At 38.1% G+C, this 18,691-nt stretch overlaps 2 protein-coding genes across 6 annotated transcripts in view; both read right to left on the reverse strand.

Annotated features, from left to right (window-relative positions):
- Positions 1 to 15,167, reverse strand: part of LOC108444230 (neuronal acetylcholine receptor subunit alpha-7) — a 39,474-nt gene extending 24,307 nt beyond the window's left edge. The window contains exons 1-4 of one of the 3 annotated variants that reach the window (XM_017725265.2): positions 14,956 to 15,010; positions 12,371 to 12,510; positions 8,064 to 8,108; positions 728 to 837 (exon numbers count right to left, since the gene is read on the reverse strand). In XM_017725265.2, the coding sequence (XP_017580754.1) occupies positions 728 to 837; positions 8,064 to 8,108; positions 12,371 to 12,510; positions 14,956 to 15,010 (350 nt within the window). Of the gene's footprint in view, positions 1 to 727; positions 838 to 8,063; positions 8,109 to 12,370; positions 12,511 to 14,955 lie in introns of all 3 variants that reach the window. The other 2 variants (XM_037542924.1, XM_037542925.1) reach the window with 2 other exon arrangements.
- A 1,354-nt stretch (positions 15,168 to 16,521) lies between these two features.
- spg11 (SPG11 vesicle trafficking associated, spatacsin) overlaps positions 16,522 to 18,691 on the reverse strand; it is a 51,650-nt gene continuing 49,480 nt past the window's right edge. For all 3 annotated transcript variants that reach the window (XM_017725271.2, XM_017725270.2, XM_017725269.2), the window contains exons 39-41: positions 18,473 to 18,628; positions 17,194 to 17,345; positions 16,522 to 17,010 (exon numbers count right to left, since the gene is read on the reverse strand). In XM_017725271.2, coding sequence (XP_017580760.2) covers positions 16,830 to 17,010; positions 17,194 to 17,345; positions 18,473 to 18,628 — 489 coding nt within the window. In that variant the 3' untranslated portion in view covers positions 16,522 to 16,829. The remainder of the gene's footprint in view (positions 17,011 to 17,193; positions 17,346 to 18,472; positions 18,629 to 18,691) is intronic.

Raw genomic sequence — 18,691 nt, forward strand, 5'->3', positions numbered from 1 at the left:
CAGAAAGAGCAGCATCAGCTGTATATGCACGCAAGGACACATACAAAGCAAGGAAAACAAGCAGAAGAGAAGCACAAAGCCACCTCCAATGCCTTCCTCTGTTCGTCTGTGTTATCATCCCTCCATCTAATTTCCCTCATTTCTGACAGATACAAAATGGAAAGGCATAATCATCTGACTCAGGCCACAACAGTCTTGTTCATTCATTTTCAAAGACTGCAGACAGTCTGAGCAGGGCACAGCAGGTCAAAAGGCATTGCTGTGTAAAAACATACAGATGTTAAAACAGCCATAAACTGCAATATAATTAAGAGAACTGCAAACTAATTAGAGAGTCTTGCTCCTAAACCTAAAACCTTACCAGAAACCACTTTCATCAATACCCTTTGGCACACCTATGGATCCAGTCCATCATTAGCTATTTCTTTAAAATGGAGAGCGATAGACAACGATACAATAAAGATTTATGCATTTTCCAATTTCAATTTCAAAGTAATTTCTTGCTTGACCCTTTAGACGATAGTAAACATAAAAAGGTTGTAATAAAAAAGACCCAGTTCTTTAAAAAAAGGATAAATCGGCACCAGATTCCAATTGTACAGGTGTCAGGTTGAGAGTGTAATTATGTATAAAAAGCAAGTTTAGGATTCTTCCCTTCTTATGCTGTATTTTATCTTATCTTGAATGGGTTAAGCTTGATTTTGAAGCAGGTGCTGTGCTGTTGTACCTGTTGTAGAGCAGAATATCTGGCCTCCAAATTTGATTATCAGGGAACCTCACATTGGTCACACCAGGATAGTCAGTCATGTTCCACTGCAGGTAATAGTCCACCCAGTACTGAGGAGGCAAAAAGAAAAGACGTGTTATAGAAAGCAACAATAGAGCTGTAGCATCTGTATCAAAAGATAAAGATGCAGCAGAGACTAATAGCCTGTACAAAGAGTAAAGCCAGAGAAATTTTTCCTGACTGTGACTGACACAGTCAAATCATAGTGACAAACATGACAAAGTTTAATTACAGTACTGTACATAAATCAGATACCATCCTTCATTTATCTCATCTCCACGCAAAACGTAATTCATATTTCAGTGTCAGGAAAAAAGCAGAAAAGATATGTGTTGGATAGTGTAGTGGTTAACACCTTTGCCTTCTATGCTGTAGACTTGGGTTCAATCCCTGACCAGGGCAAGCACCCTACACTATACCAATAAGGGTCCTTGGGCAAGCCTCCTAACACCACCTTGGCCTACCTGTGTAAAATGATCAAGTGTAAAAGATGTAAGTCGCTCTGGATAAGAGCATCAGCCAAATGCTGTAAATGTAAATATGTGTAACAGTGTTAATTAAATATCTTTTTTTGTTTTTTAGAATTGTGTGTCCATCTTTTGGCTTTATTACAGCTTCCTTGCTTTTCAGGCTTGCTTCTAGTTTTTCAAATAAATCTGCAGGGATACTTTTCCAGACCTCTAAAGTTCAGTTTTAGAAGTTGGTTACATTTTCTTATCTAAACAAACCCAAACAAATTCAGTGATGTTGAGCACTTGGGTTTGGGATGGCCAGTCGATTGTATTCTCACAGTGGAGGAATGGATAGAAGCCCCTGAGGATGAAAGCTTTAAGTAGTTTAGATGGCCTACCATGTCTTGCATAGTTTTCAGGAGTCACTTTTTCTATACATCTTCTAATAATACTATACAGTGTCACAGGCATGTCAAAAATGCTCTGAACTCTATCTTTGAGTTTATGTTAATGCTGTGACAGTGTGCTGTTCACATTCAGCAGAAGGGCAGATTTTTAAATCTACATGGGTTTGAATATGTTTTAAGCAGGGAACATATATTTAAGCTGATATGAAACTTGAACAAGCTATAAATATGTGAAATATGTGAAAAAGTGTAAGTAAAATGCAAAGGTCAACACTTTTAATCACAAAAAGACAAAGAATATCCCACAACCAAAAGTCCTGCGCAGGCTGCCGTAGAACTGCATCAGCAGCAGCTCTGACAACGCCGTGGGCACTGTGACCTCAAGGATGACCTCAGCCCACCCTCATAAATTAGTTTGAGAAATCAGTCTAGGCAGTGGTCTGGTCCAAGTCAATTTCTTTAATATAATATCTAATTACATAATGTGTGCCTGGCATGCTGTTTGGGGAAAGGCTCTGGAGAAGCTCAGTTGTTTTTTGTAATGGCTCATTCTCTGAGCCCAAGACAGCTGCCTAAATTTGATCATGAAGTATAATGGAGGACGTATCTCGGTGGGAAAGCACATGGCAGGCCTATATAGTTGGGTTCCATAATCCTGTTTTCCTGCTGTGATCCTCCAGCTAATGGTTTTAACATTTGCTGTAGCACTGTGCTTGAAGCCAGGATACTAAATCAGAGGCTTCTACATGCACCTGTCAATTCAGCAAGAGAAAGCCATCATTGTACAAGCAAATGTTGAGTTAGAGGTAGATGCTATCAGTAAGAAGGTAGAAAAAGGAGCTTGTCTCTGTATTATGGCCAGAAGTGGCCAATAGTTGCATTTACTGAAGTACATGTATTTCAATAAAATATTAATAGATCTGCAGTTCTCTGAGTATTTTCATATCATACTTTTACTTCTGCTCAAGTATAGTAATGAGTAAAGGAACCCATTTCTTACTCAGATTCATTTTAGCCATTCATATTTAGTTCCTAACTGCTTTTTGTGTTTAATTTCATTGTGTTTTGTTGGTGACAACATCTCTACTGCTTTGAGATTGGTACCACCTCTGCCTTTGGAGCCTCAGCATTTTATTTTAGACCAAAGAATCCCAAATAGATCAACAAAAAAAGAGATGGAAAAAGAGAGATTTATGACACCCTTTTGTCATCTTGTCCTGCATTATTTCAAGTTTTTAAAAAATAAGAAAAAAAAACAACAGAAACAGGAAGAGGAGTTTGCTTAAGCACCATGCAAACGTGACATGTAAAAAAGCTGAAAATGTGGACCTTCCAACAGGATAATGATCCCAGATCTGTATCCCAGTGGAATGCTGTCAGGGGATTTGAAACAGGCTTTACATGCAAGAAACCCCTCAAACACTGCACAGCTAAAATAATTCAGCATGGAGAAACTCACATTTCACATTTCCAAAATGCAAACTTACATTAGTCTACCATCTGTTGCTGTTTGGTTGTTCTGTGAGATCTTATTTACACTGCAATAAATAAGATAGAGATCTTATTTACACTTGGAAACATTCCACCTGTTTGTTTTGTGCTTTGTCTTGTGTGGAGCTGCATCTCCAAAAGCAGCTCAAACTGAATTTGCTAAGCACGCAAAAGTTTTATCTTCTGAATGAGGCAGAGACACTTTCCATTTTCTCTCGCTTTTCCACAGTGGAAGGCATCCTGCAAATGGTTTGCCCATTCCGTGTCCACCAGCTAATGGTTTCAGTGTTTGCTGTATCAGCCTGCTTGAACAGAGGATTCTGCAGCAGGGGTGCTCCTACCTAAATAAGCAAGAGATCATTTTAGTAGGTGTTCTGCTCCTTTGTTTTTTTTTACGAAATGTCAAGCAAAATTAAAATCGTGTCTGGATCTCGATTTTACATTTTTGTGCTGTTTATCCCCATCGTGTTCAGTGTGTTATGGTCTTTAGAGTAAAAGCTGTAATTGAGGGTGTTCTGTTGTATGTGGTTTGGCAAGCTGTAATTGAGCTGTTATCATGCTTAGTTTATCTGAGGTTGTCACTACTGGAGAACTCCACCACCGATCAAGTGAGGCCTTTTAAAATACAAATGGCTGGAATCTGTTTAGTCAGTCATTCACACCACAATTTTAAAGTATGGTCATCATTTTTAAAAACCACTGTATACCTTATTAATTTTATACTGCTCAAACCTAATGGATGTTGGATTTGCTATGAAGTTCAACCGCAGTTCTGTCATTTACTCAGTACTTAAGTAGTTTCTTGACCTAACACTTCTGTGCTTCTACTCATGTGGGAAGGTACTTCTAATTCTGCTTCAGTCATTATTTTACTCAAGGTTAAATACTTGTATAGTACTTAGCAATGGCCCCTTTTCTAATAGAGCCCTGCAAAATCATCACTTTCTCCATTCCTGTATGAAACATTTCAAATGAATGTGACATTTGAGGGAAAAAAAGACATAGAAACCTCTAGGCCTAAAGAAGCTTAACCTTATTAGAAACCAGAGAAAGCAGCACTTAATTCACAGGCTGTACAGGGGTGAATTTTGGCAGAGTGCGGAAAATCAAACTGAAAGAGTACTTTAGTCTAGAGGCGAGTTCAAAAGGGCTACAGGAGAGAAAGGTTCTAGGGATTGAATGACCTTAATGGTGAAAGAGAACGAACGAGAGCGAGAGAGAGAGAGAGAGAGAGCGAGAGAGAGAGAGAGAGAGCGAGAGAGCGAGAGAGCGAGAGAGCGAGAGAGAGAGAGAGAGAGAGAGAGACAGACAAGAGAGGAAAGATAACAGAAGCCAAGCTGCATTAGCTTAATTTTTACAGGCAGTTTTAAAGATGGTGGCTCTTTTTTCCTCAAACCCAGAGGAGCACTGATAACAAAGTAATTAAATTTGAGCCCCTGTATCATTTAAAAACTGCAGCCATAAACAAAATGTATTCCTGAACGTGTGAGTATAAATGTGTGCGTGTATACATTTGCTCACATGAATAATAGACTCCTGCTGTTGCCCAGAGAAGGAATGAGTGGCAGGCTGAAGTCTAAAGCCACATTGCAGGTGACAGAGCATTCAAAGCATTCAAAGCGCAGGAAAATCAAAACACTTCAAAATTTCATTTGCATGCATTTCTCTGATCCTAAGTAAAGAGATTCATACCAAAACAACATCTTTCAGAAGTGTGTGGAGCTTGGAAGCGCATAAAAGTGTTTACAGTGCAATTTTCCTCAATTGGCTTCTTATCTGGGTCAAACGCCGAGGAAAGCGGAGTCAATTCCTTTAGAGCATTATTGAGCTCAGCTCTAGAAACAACGAGAGGCCGCTCATCCTACATTTTTTAGGATGTTTAATTCAACCTTTTTTGTAGAGTCCAACAAGATGGTTTGCCTTTTGGCCTCAATGTAATCTGTAATGACCAGAAACATTTCCAGAAACTGTTCATTTGCCTAATGCAGCTCCTCTTACTTTTCCAACAGTGCTTGGACTAAAGGGATCTGTCTAAATGACCTAATCTTGGATCAGTTTTTCCATTGATGACTGCTATATACTCCACGGCACAAGGTATAAAAACTGAACATAGGTCATAAACAAACATACATAAAGAATGTCAGTGTAAGAATTCTGATCTGCATTCAATTCACCCATGTTCATATATAAACAGGTTAAACTGAGCTGGAGAACACTGGCGAGGAGCTCTGGCGCCTTTTGGTTTGTGTGAATGGCAAACAGAGCTGAGCTCTGGCACTATGTTTTGGAAACTATTCTTTATAACATTGATTTAAATATTCAACAAATCAACATAACAATATACAAATGAAGAGGGTGGGTAGGTTTCAAATATAGTTTTTAAAAAGCAATATCTTCCAATATTACACTTTGTTACTAAAACACTCAAAACACATTTTTAAAAAGAAAATACAAATTTAATAAGTTACATGTTGAATTATGTATTTTCATTTCCATTGTAAGCCAACATGAAGTTTTATTAAATGTGGTTTTAGAGCTTTTCTACTGATCATGAATATTTTACACAATGTTTCGGACAACTGCGGTGATCAAATGATGCAGAAAGACCAACAAAAATGGGAATACATGTTTTTAGATAGAGATGTTATGCTTCTTTTCTCACTGGGTAAGAGAGTGGGATTTGGGATCAACTCTTTGGCAGTCTGAATGAAATGTCCTCACGCTCTAACTGTCGGTGATGGGATTTATTTTGGACTGTGCTGCTTTAAACAGTGACACATTCTCATCACCTTGGCACCCACAGTTACTCTGCCTTCTTGGTTCATTCTACAGAATTTCACAAATCTGTAAGCACGCATTCAATCTTTCCTTCTAAACTAGATAAATTTGCTTAAGACTAAGAAGCCTAGATTATTTGCTGTTATCCTATTAAATCTGAAGTAACTGATGTCAGATGGGTGGGATTGTGGTTTGAGACAGTTCACTTTCCTAATTTAAAGGCTTTAGTGTAACATTGGCAGAAAATAATCAGATGATATTTTTATTATATTATAACCTGAAAATCACATTTTCATGATGTGGTGAGAACTGCACATAACACCAGATAAATTGAAAAAAAAGAAGCTGTTCCCACATTGTACATAGCCATAGAAAAAATTGGGGCTCACCTACCTCTGAAATCGCACTTGAACCCATACAAAGACATTACGGTAGCACTTTACAGTACTTAGTTGTATTTATCCATAAATTAAATGTCAATTTCATAGTTCTTATGAAATAATAAAATAGTAATTGTAGCGGTAACAAGTCAGTAATAAAATGGTAAAATCATGGTAACAAGTTGTACTTACCAGAATATTACTTGCATATTTTTCAGTTCATAATGAATAAGAAGCTGGTGTTTGTAGTGATGATAAATTTGTAATAAGATGGTAAAATAAAAGGTAACAAGTTGTTTTACCTGAAAATTCCATGCTTATTTTCTAGTTCTTGTGTATATATATATATATATATATATATATATATATATATATATATATATAAATAAAATAGGTGAGTAATTGTAGCAGTAAAAAAATATTAATAAAATGAGTAAATACACTACAGCCAGTGTGAGAAAGCTTCCAGTTGGTAAGAACGAGTGCTCAACATGATCTTGAACAAACCTTCTTAACCCTAATTTTGGTGAGTTTTTTCCATCAATGAACTAATTTCTGAGATCTGTGCTTTATAATACAGTAACAGTATCTAACATACACATGTGATGTTGCATTTTCCAGCCCTGTTTCTGTGTAATCGCTGTACATGTACCTCATCTATTCCTGTGTAGGTACACTTGTCTATAGGTGGGCCTACATGTTAAGTAACAGAACAACCATGAGAGATTATAATGCAGTAAGTTAGTCACTGTTTCAGTGCAGTTACCCAGACTGTTTTGCAGAGCTGATGGTATTTACATGATATGAGATGTAGTAAGTGAGAAAAAAGATGGAAAGAAGCAAGTTTGCATTTTACAGCTCTGATACCATTTAGTTTTCATACTGCCCCTGACCACTAAAAGACATAACAGCTAAGAAACAAAGTAGAAACAAGTGAATTAGTATTTTACAGCACTAAAACCACATAATTTCAGCAAAACTACTGCTTTGTTTTTGGGCTAATAACCCTAATATTTTTGCCCTTTTGATAGATGGACAATTATAGTTTGTTACCATTATTTTTCCACTTTATTATCAACTAGTCATCACTATAGTTACTGACTTATTACTTACTAAGAACTAGAAAATTTGCATGCACAAGTTCAACTTTTTACCATTATTTGACTATTATATTACTGACCACCACTACAATGACTAACTTCTTATTTTTTATGACTAACAAATGTTTATGTAATTAATGTAATGGATATGCAAGAACTAGAAAATAAGCATGGAATTTTTAGGTAAAAACAACTTGTTACCTTTATTTTACCATCTTGTTACAAACTTGTTATCACTACAAACACCAGCTTATTATTCACTATGAACTAGAAAGTATGCAAGTAATATTCTGGTAAGTACAAACTGTTACCATGATTTTACCATTTTATTACTGACTTGTTAACACTACAATTACTATTTTATTATTTCATAACAACTACGAAATTGATATTTAATTTATAGATAAATACAACTCATTACCACGATACTACATTACCCTCTTATTACCGATCTATAAATGCTACCAATATTACAATTGCCAAAAACTTGGTCCAAACTAGAATTGACACAAATCTCAGTGACAATGAAGGCCCAGCACAGAAACTGCATTTTGTAGTATGTGGAAAAAAACATAGAATAAACTTATCAATTATGAAAAAAGGTTTTTATTCTCCAGAATGTATAACACATTCTCTGAAAATATGAATAAAGAGTGAGGAGGGCTTACCAGCTGTAACCAGATGTTGGTTGTCAAAACTTGATTCTTCTCATCCTGGAAACATAACCATGCAATTTGTCAGATGAAAAGTGCCAGAGTAAAAACCAATGAAAAATATCAAAAGGAAGGTATGATGAGAGTTGTGAAGTTGCAGCCTCAATATGCACACTGACTGAAATTAAATTTTGCAGTCTCATTATAATGAAGGGTAAGTGGACTAAACAAACCTAATGTTTGATTTAACACATTTGAATTTTTTCTGTGGAATTGCTCTTTGTTTACTTGGGTACTTTCTGTTCTTTCACAAAAAGGAATTCACAGAACTCAAAATTAGGGTTATGAATGTTTGTTCAAGATCACTGTGGTGGGGCACTCATTCTTACCAACTGGAACCTTTCTCACACACCTGTAGTGTTATAGGAATGAGGGCCAGAGGATTCTACACCGTTACACCTTACTGGAGTGGAATGTGATTCTGACACACACAGTTACAGTATGGTATCCAACTACTGCCAGCCTACAGCATTAAAAGACCACACTGGAATTTCCATCTTGCAAATGGAAAAAATGTTTGACTCAGAAAATATCAGTTTTGAGGTATTTTGTGGTCTGGTGCCAAATGAAAGTGATATGAGCTGAATCTGAATGGTTTGCTCACTCCAAAAGAGCAGGGCTTATGCCACTTCATTAGTGCAGTGAAACCAGCTGATGCTACTGCCTGGAAAGTGAGGCTGATGGCCATAGGACCAACTCTTATCTAAGCTACAATCAGCAATCTTAATCCTAACATCACCAATAACATTCTGGTTTTCTTCAGTACTTTAGAGGAATGTGCTGATTTTGTAGGTGCATTTCTCTACACTGAAGGCCTTCTATAAATTAAGTGATACTTTTTTTAATCCCACAAACGGGGAAATTCCACCTCCGCATTTAACCCATCCGTGAAGTGAAACATCACATACACACACTTGGGGGCCGTGAGCACACTTGCCCGGAGTGGTGGGCAGCTCTATCCATGGCGCCCAGGGAGCAATTGGGGGTTAGGTGTCTTGTACAAGGACACCTCAGTCATGGACTGTCGGCACTGGGGATCAAACCGGCAACCTTCCGGTCACAGGGCCAGTTCCCTAACCTCCAGCCAACGACTGCCCCATAAGCAGTCATGCTAATGCATACTGGCAATCATGTTTGCACTGTAAACATTCAGCCCCATTACACATTTTCTACTGCCAGCCGTAATCAGCCTGAGATAGATGGTTGGGTTTTGGCCAGTTCAAACAACTGAACTGACCATGTATTCACCTTAAAAACAAGAAAAGTGTATTCATGCATGTAATTCAGTCAATGCACAGAATAACATCCTGTTAGAGTAATATGGCAAAAATACAGAATGATGTCCATTAGAATAGCAGGCCAACTGGATTTTGATAATCTCATTCACTGTTGCAAGCAATCATGATGCTTGTTCCCCTTCAGAACTGGAGCAGCTGAAAGGGAGGGGAACTCCACGGTTGATGAATTGGGTCTAATTACATCTGATTCACATTTTGTGTGGTGTGTTCAGATCAGGAGGGAGCTACACAAGCATCTCATTTCAGTCAAAACGCAGCGTAAAATATGTTCAAAAATGTACACCTGATGTACACAAAGATCAAACCGTAGGCTGCTTCTAAACCCCTAGAATGTTCTATTTTTATTTTCCCAATTTAATAGTAAATTCTGACATTGATGGTTCATATCGAGACACTAAATACTGTTTACTGGATGAGGATGTGTCATAGCATATCGTTCTAAGGCCTAACACAGGCATGCAATACCTTTACAGAAATAAGCTTAAATAATGCGGGGAATGGGATTTAAACTGCAAATGCTAATGTACAGCTTGTTTGATTAACTTATAAAAAAAAAAAAAAAAAAAGAAAAGAAAACAAAAAAAAGTACTTGTGGAAGTTTGGACACCCTTCCAGTTCAGAAACTGAAACGGAAAAGAAGCTGGCTTCTACAACAGGACCATGATCCAAAACATACCACAAAATCCACCAAGAACTTCTAGAAACACAAGCTGAACCTTCTGGAACGGTGCTCACGGTGCCCTTGACTTGAACATAACTGAAAATCCGTGGGTAGATCTTAAACATACTGTGCATGCCCAACAGTACTGCAGAAATAGAAGCGTTACGCAATGATAAGTGGGTGGAAAAAACAAGAATTTCTAAAACAAGAATATTAAGAAATGTTAAAAAAAAAAGCATTTGTGAGATGTGATATCTGCCAAGGGAGATGTACACTGACTTAGTAGGGTATCTAAACTTTTGCACAAGCCTTAAATTACAAATTTTAATGTTTAAGTTAATCAAACGTCAAGAGTGCATTTTTCTCAAATGGTTTGCTGAAAATGTGTTTACTTCTTCACTTTAAAAATCCCCAAAAATATTATTATATAGTAATTTGGCAAAGGGTGCCCAAACCTTTGCATACAGCTATACACTATATACCTACTACATACTCAATACCTACTTCGTTCATCATCTCACTAACCACTTTGAGGTCCACCTTTACACTTACTATACTCTACATGTCCACTATAAAGGGGATCAATAACAGACGTCAATTGACTTCTATCTGTTTATCACTGGCCACTTTCTTCTCACAGGGCTGCTGCTGAACAGATATTATTTGAGTGGTAGTCCATACTCAGCACAGTAGTAAATGCTGATATGGTAGTGATAATTGGCCTGTAAACAGACTCTGATTGAGATTCCTGATAAAAAGTGTGGGAGAGAGATGAAGAGATGGGGCTGTGAGAGAAGAAATCAGAGTCTGAGATGAAATATATTTCACTGCCTCATAAAAATTTACATTAACATTCATCTTATACAGCACCTCATATAGAAAAATGTGCTTCCTCTACCTTTTACTTTGATCCTCACAATACAACCCAGACCATATGTTAATATCATACTGCTGTCAGTGTGGCAGCCTTGAAAAGCCTGTTGCCGTGACAATATTGTATGTTTTTACTTCAGCATTAGACCTAAATCAGCCAGTTTGTTCATTTATACAAAATTCATGCATGTTCATTTTATTACAATAAGGCTAGAATTTTTGCTGTGATTGTTGAGCAGTGCAGTATGAATGGCAGATACACTATATTGCCAAAAGTATTCGCTCGTCTGCCTTTGCACGCATATGAACTTGAGTGACATCCCATTCTTAAACCATAGGGTTTAATATGATGCTGGCCCACCCTTTGCAGCTATAACAGCTTCAAGTCTTCTGGGAAGGCTTTACACAAGGGTTAGGAGTGTCTTTATGGACCTTGCTTTGTGCACTGGTGTGCAGTCATGTTGGAACAGGAAAAGGCCATCCCCAAACCATTCCCACAAAGTTGGGAGCATTAAATTGTCCAAAATCTCTTGGTGCTGAAGCATTAAGAGTTCCTTTCACTGGAACTAAGGGGCCGAGCCCAACTCCTGACAAACAACCACACACCATAATCCCCCCTCACCAAACTTTACACTTGGCACAATGCAGATAAGTACCGTTCTCCTGGCAACCGCCAAACCCAGACTCATCCATCAGATTGCCAGACGGAGAAGCGTGATTCGTCACTCCAGAGAACACGTCTCCAATGCTCTAGAGTGCAGTGGCGACGCTTTACACCACTGCATTCAACGCTTTTGCATTGCACTTATTGATGTAAGGTTTGGATGCTGCTGCTCGGCCATGGAAATCCATTCCATGAAGCTCTCTACACTGTTCTTGAGCTAATCTAAAGGCCACATGAAGTTTGGAGGTCTGTAGCGATTCACTCATCACAGTCAATCATCACAGTACCACGCTGGAACTTACTGAGCTCCTGAGAGCGACCCATTCTTTCACTAATATTTGTAGAGGCAATCTGCATGCCTAAGTGCTTGGTTTTATAAAACTGTGGTCATTGAAGTGATTGGAACACCTGAATTCAATGATTTGGATGGGTGAGTGAATACTTCTGACAGTATAGTGTATATATTTTTTTCCAGACAGTTCTGGTTTCTCTGTTGAACTGTATACCCGCTGGGTTTATTGGCCCCCTTAATAAAGATGGGCAAAACACCCTATGCTAAACGTCTTTGTTGTTTATGAGCTTGAGTGTACACTGAAACTATGAATAATGAATAATTTAACCTTTCAGTGAGGTGAAATTACTCACTGAAATACTTCTGGAGGGCACCATCTCTCTTACCGCATAAAGCCATTACACAGTGGGGCTTTTATTTGTGCCATATGTGCTTCATTAATATGCATGTATGAACTGGTGTGTCTTTACTCACCACATCCATGATCTGCATGAGGCTGAAGCTGAAGTGAACAGTTAGAGACTGAGAGTCATTGTAAACGGGTCTCTCCAGTGGGTTATAGTTCCTCATCAGGTCCTTATACAAACGCCGCTGGTGCTCCCCTTGCAAGGACACTGAGGACCAAAATCATATTTCTAGCAAACAATGCTCATAAAACGCAAATCTAGGTAAATGGAGTCTCCATTTATTTATTCATTTGGCTCAATTGCTTAAGCGACCTTTAGTTCATATTGTGGCAACAAGTGTTCTTTTGCACATAAAAACACTAACATTAGAAAATAAATAAACAAACAAATACAGTAAAAAAAAAAAAAAAAAGTTACAAGAGTGTCTTATTTTGAAAAATGTGAGCTCTTGCAAGCTAGCTTGAAGAACAAAATGTGGTTCTAGATTTTTCAAGGTCACCAGCCATTGCATGGATTTGTTAAGCTCCATACTGATTTAACATAGCACTGGTTATCCACCTATTGGATGGTAGCTACAAATACTACTGGTCTACCAAAAAGAGAGATGTGAAAAGAGTTCAATGGACAGATTGACATATGTGAAATCACTAGCTATTGTATTTGTTCTAATTTTGGTGATATACAGCTTACTGCCCAGATAAGTAGCTTTTTAATTCATTTTTTTCAGGACTCTAAAGCTTGTGCAGAGTACCATTGTGTATCTGTAAAAGGCAGGCCACAGTCATGTAAAACACTGAAATAACAAACACTTCAAACACAGTCATTGTGATACCAAACATTTTGTATTAACCTTTTAAACTTGTGGGGCTTCAATCTCTCTCATAACTGCATAATTTACATATTAGTTTCAAAGAAGTGACTGAATAATTTATATGACTTACTGAACTAGAAGTCTTAAGATGAATAAATGAATACTAATCTTGGGAGTTTAAAGAGTTAATTTGAGGGCCTGAGTCGATCATCTGAATGCAGGGCACCAAGGAGTGTACAAATCAGACAAGCCACAGATTCAGCAGGCAGTCCAGATGGCAACTTATTGATCTGGGAATTTCATCAACTGGCTCTTCCCTGTAGACCTGGCTGCATATTCCGAAATTATTATACAGCTGTGTAAAGGCAACTCACTGTAACTGCTGCCCATGAAACATCAGACCTGAGACAGACAATTGTTACAAAAAAAAAACAAGGGAAAATGTTTTCATTTAAGAAACCTATTAGGCCTTGCACCATTCAAGTAATGACCATTTACTTCAGCTGTTAAAGTCAAAGATGTGCACTATTCAACCTGACTACGCTGTGGAGGTTTTTCTCTTTTGTCTTTCTCATTGCTTTTCCATCCTGACCATCTGAACTATAAAGAGTTCAACTGGTAGCTCAATGAAAATGGATTAGCTCATTATACTTCAACAGCCCCACTGTATTTTAGGCAGGTTTTACTGCAGGGTGGTTTCAATCTGTGAAATGCCTCCCCATGGAGTTCACCTCTCACACCTAGTGACCTTGGTCAGATAAGGGCAATTAAAGACACCAATATCACGACTGAGACCGTTACTGAGGGAACAGCAGTGCAGGAGGGTTTACAGTGATTTGCCTCATACAGGTAGTTTCAGTGAAACAAGAAAAGAACCAGGGCTGCAAAAAGAGGAGGATTAGATCAAGTGATGAAGAATGAATGAATGAATGAGTATTAAATGAGTGAAGGAATGATCAAATGACTGATGAAATAAACAAAGGATTAAATGGTAGAAGGAAAGGCTAAATGCATGAAAGACTAACCGATGTAGAAATGAATAAATAAAGGGCAGAATGGATGAACGATTTACTAAATATTTGACTGAATGACTGACTCACTTATCAAATGATTGAATGAATAACTTACTAACTGAATGAATGAATGAATGAATGAATGACTCACTAAATGACAGAGTGAATAAACTAATAAATGACTGAATGGCTGATTAAATGAACGAAAGAATAACCTGCAGATGTAATGAATGACTGACTGCCTGGATATAAATGAATTACTAGCTGTTTGACTGAATGAATGAATGAATGACAGACCAAATGACTGAGTAAACAAATGAATGAAAGATTAAAATGCAGAATGAATGAATGAATGAATGAATGAATGAACTCTAAATATTTTTATGACTGGCACACTTATCAAATGATTCATCTGGATGCTCTGACGAAAAAAAAGCCATGTTTTTGTGTAACTCCACTTTTTCTAGACAGATCCTGTCTTTCTGGTGATTATGCTAATGAAGCCCACTTACGGAGCTGAAATTCGGGCTCCAGACTAAACCTAATGAAGTGTTAGGATTCAGCTTCGTCTTCTCCAGGGAAAACGGGAAGTGCAGTTAAACTTGTTAGGAAAGAGTGAGACATACACCTCTTTATCATCACTTCAAAAACTGACCTTCACCAACTGTAAGTAACGTTTGAATGAAACCAGAGGAAGAACAGCGGTTAGTGTTAGCTCGTATGGACTGCACAGGGACGCTCACGCTACTCAGCGCAGTCAAAGCTACAGAAGAGCGCTGTAACCGCCTGTGAGTGAACGAGGAGACGTTGACGGCGTTTAACACCTACCGTGCATGAAGACCGCAGTGTTGAGCAAAAACACAGTGAAGTGTTTCGCCCCCATCGCTGCCAGAAAAGATGCGGTGAGTGAGCCGAGGTGACTGAGTGTCCTCGTCTTCCGAGGGAGCCACTGGAAACCCACAGAAACTCAGGAACTCGGGCTGAAGCCGCAGTTCTGGCTTTTCCAATGGAGCTCGCAGTTCTGAACCGCTTAAAGTGCTGCAGCCATGTGCATATGAGCACTACCGCTCCTGAAGCCTCGAGGACCCCCCTCCACACCCCCGAAGCGAATTCATATTAAAGCTGATCTGAAAACAGCGCTGACGTCACTTTAGGCGCGCTTTAGTGGGCGGGGAAACTCTGTCCACAGATCCGAGACCAGTTTGAGAGCGTTTACACAGCCTGCTACAGCTATTCTACTCTGCTACAGCAGCTCAAACAAAGCTAACTGCGTGTGAAATAAAACGTGTGTGAAAGAAGCACAAAACACACATTAAGACTAAAACTTGAGCATAAAGACACAGTGAGAGTCAAACTGAAGCGGAATAAGCCCCATCTCAGACTATCAGATCTAATGGAGCTTGACTTGGATACATTAACACAGAAAGCTCACAGCTGTTCTAGCTATTCTGAATGACCCAAGAAGACACAGAGAGCAGTAAGAAACTTTAGTTTCTGTGCCGTTAGAAGCAATGAGGACATTACTGCTTGAGAATGAATCCATTCCATTATTAAACACGCGGAACATTCCAGACCTTCTTTTTTCTCTAAAGGCAAATGTTGAAGATCAGTCCATTATGTGAGTCCATCATAATGACCTTCCTGACATCTGTGACACTTTTCTTCTCCATCATAAAGTCTGAAGGTTTAACACGCATCATAAGCCTGCATTCTGAAGACCAAAAGTGAGATTAGGAATATTAAACACTGAATGAAAATGTGTGAGAAGATAAAATGTCACATTTTGAAGAGAGGAAAAAAAAAATCTCTTATCTCAGGCGTTTGAAGCCTAGACAGATATACCCAGGGGTCAAAGACGCCATTTTAGTGTTTTCCACTATGGAAGCTCCTGTCAGAAACAATTCCATTTCATGTAATTTCACATTTGGCACGACCTTGTCAGAATGTCGCTAGGCAACTGATGGGCCAAAATGATGCATAATTTTGTCAGGCTGAATATAAGCAGACACATTTCTTTAGTACGTGGTGAATAGGAGCTTATATGTAGATAAGTGGTGATAAAAATGTAAATTGAGGTTGTGTATGTGTTATGAGCTGCCACAATGTTAACAACACAATCTGAGACACTGTGCCACATTCAGTCCACAAATTTCCACTACAGCAAATTCTGACAAGGCAGGAAAGTGAAATGGATGGCCCAATCCACAGTCTGGACAGCGTTTTGGGAAATCGTCTCTGTGCTCCCATCATATTAGCAACTATAACAGCATCTAGTGACAATTCAGTGGTACTGCACCTCTTAAAACAGGCATATTACAGCAAGTCTGCGAAGCATCCAACAAGGCAGCATGTGTGAATGTGGTTCCATATCAGTCTAAGGAAGAACAAAGCCGATAAATTAACAAAGTTAGATTTAATCTCAAATATGTACATTTACAGTTATTTCTCTCCATTAAAGACTAGAAGGAAAAGCACTTCCTTTCATCAGATGGACCAATAGTGCAATTAAAGCACAAAAGCCATACCTGGAAAAAGTAAAGCTATGATTTCAAATGCTGCTGAAGAGGATGTGTGCGAAATACAGTCACAGAGTTAGTCAAAAAAGTACCAATGATCCAGATTTGGCACAGTAGTTATGACTGGATCGCACTTGACTTTGTGAAAGAAGGGGACTGTTGAAGAGAAGTGTGTTAATGCAGTGGCTAGGTGCTCAGTCGGTCATTAAGATAACTGTTTGTTTTGGAGTCCTGAAGGAGCATGTTGGCCACGTCGATAAAATTGTGCTCGTAGGCCAGTTTGTAGCGGGTATAGATATCTTCACAATGCTGAAGGAGTTTCTTCAGGTTCTGACTGGCACTGTTTGGGGGCTTGTTGAGTAACAGTCTAGAAAGAAAAGTTGAATCAGTAATTTAAAAGAAGCAGTAAGAGGTACATCGTCTATGATGAATGATGACTTTACATTTAAACATCTTAGAAGGTGAAATTATTTTTGTTTCTTTTAAAACACTATTTTCCATTTTCAAAAAAGTTTCAATACTCAGGATAAATAAATAAAGCTTTACTTACTTTTTGGAGATTTCCTCAAACAGACTGGCTGAAAGTTGTCTGTGCAGCTTAAACTCTTCCAGGTAAGAGAACTCTCCTCTCAGAATCACCTTCTGATACAGGACCTCTGCCCAGTCAGGGCTGTAATCATATGCCTCTGCTACTACAAACGACTGAAAGGGATAAAGCAGTTTCAGTGTCAGTTGACAATTTAGATAATTTTCATAGGATTTTGATATGCATGTATGATGACCTCTAGATTTTTCAGGCATAAATGTTTTTTTTTCCCTAATAGAACATGATAATAATATAATAATGCCATAATAATCATTTGGTAGCACACATAACATTATTATTCGTGTCTATGGATCATTCTACCACACTAGTTCAGACTGCAGTTCAGCAATAAAAAAATATTTAAAAAACAAGTATTCAGACCTTTGATATTTACAAAGATTATGTTATGATCTATTTAGGCATTAACAGAGACAGTAACAAGCTAAATATGTACAAAATAATTATTCAGAGGGTCCTTTCTATTGGGAGGTGGCTCTCCCAAACCTTATCCCCTAAATGTCAAACTGTGAAAGTAATTCTGACATGTTTTTTTAACTTTTAAAGTGAAGCTGAAAGATCATGACTTTCATTTTTAAATAAAAAAGTATATTCAAAACTGCTACCCCATGTTTTCATGCCACTACCAAAACACAGAATTTTAGAACATAGGTGGAGTCTTACTTTAGCCACCCCTGCATTTTAGAGCAGGAGGTGAGACTGCATCCCTGTCCCTAATAGCTACATAGTGAGCAGTTTTGAAGAAACTTAAAATAAGTGAGTAATATTAAGAATTGTCAAAACCAAAACACATTTTCTGTAGTTAAGTAAACTTTTTTTGTGTTTTAATGAAAAATATTTCTAAACATATATTTTGTGTGTACAACTGTTACTTGTGTGCGAAACCTGTATTTTCATGCATTAACTAGCGTTTTTCAGTCGCACTCAAAATTGAAATTGTCACTAGCAAATTATTTAGTAAAGTTTTGGTAATGTTATGATTGTTTTGGCAGTGAATTGAATGCTTAATCATTTGTTTTCAATAAAATACGATATAGGGTCATCCAAAGCAAAAGGCTTTTAGTCAAATGTCCAAGTCAGTTAAAAATATTAAATGTGTTTTAAACTCTGACCAATTTGATATAATGATCCATATGCAATGCTCATGTTCAAATGAAGACAAATGTATAAACCAACACCTTGACCTCTGAGTACACTAATAACTGGAAGAAACCATGCATGGTACCTGGTAACAGCATGGCAGAGCTATGATGGCACGGAGCAGTTCTGCTGGTCGCAGGTTGACAACACGGTGGTCCTGTCCATGATTGAGGAAGTGAAGCTGCAGGGTGATGAGTTTAGCCAGTTTCACACACCGCAGTGCTTGCCGCATGCATGAGTCCTGAGAGGACACACACACACACACACACACACACACACACACACACACACACACACACACACC

The sequence above is a fragment of the Pygocentrus nattereri genome, chromosome 11 (assembly GCF_015220715.1).
Source record: "Pygocentrus nattereri isolate fPygNat1 chromosome 11, fPygNat1.pri, whole genome shotgun sequence".
NCBI classification, from domain to species: Eukaryota; Metazoa; Chordata; class Actinopteri; order Characiformes; family Serrasalmidae; genus Pygocentrus; species Pygocentrus nattereri.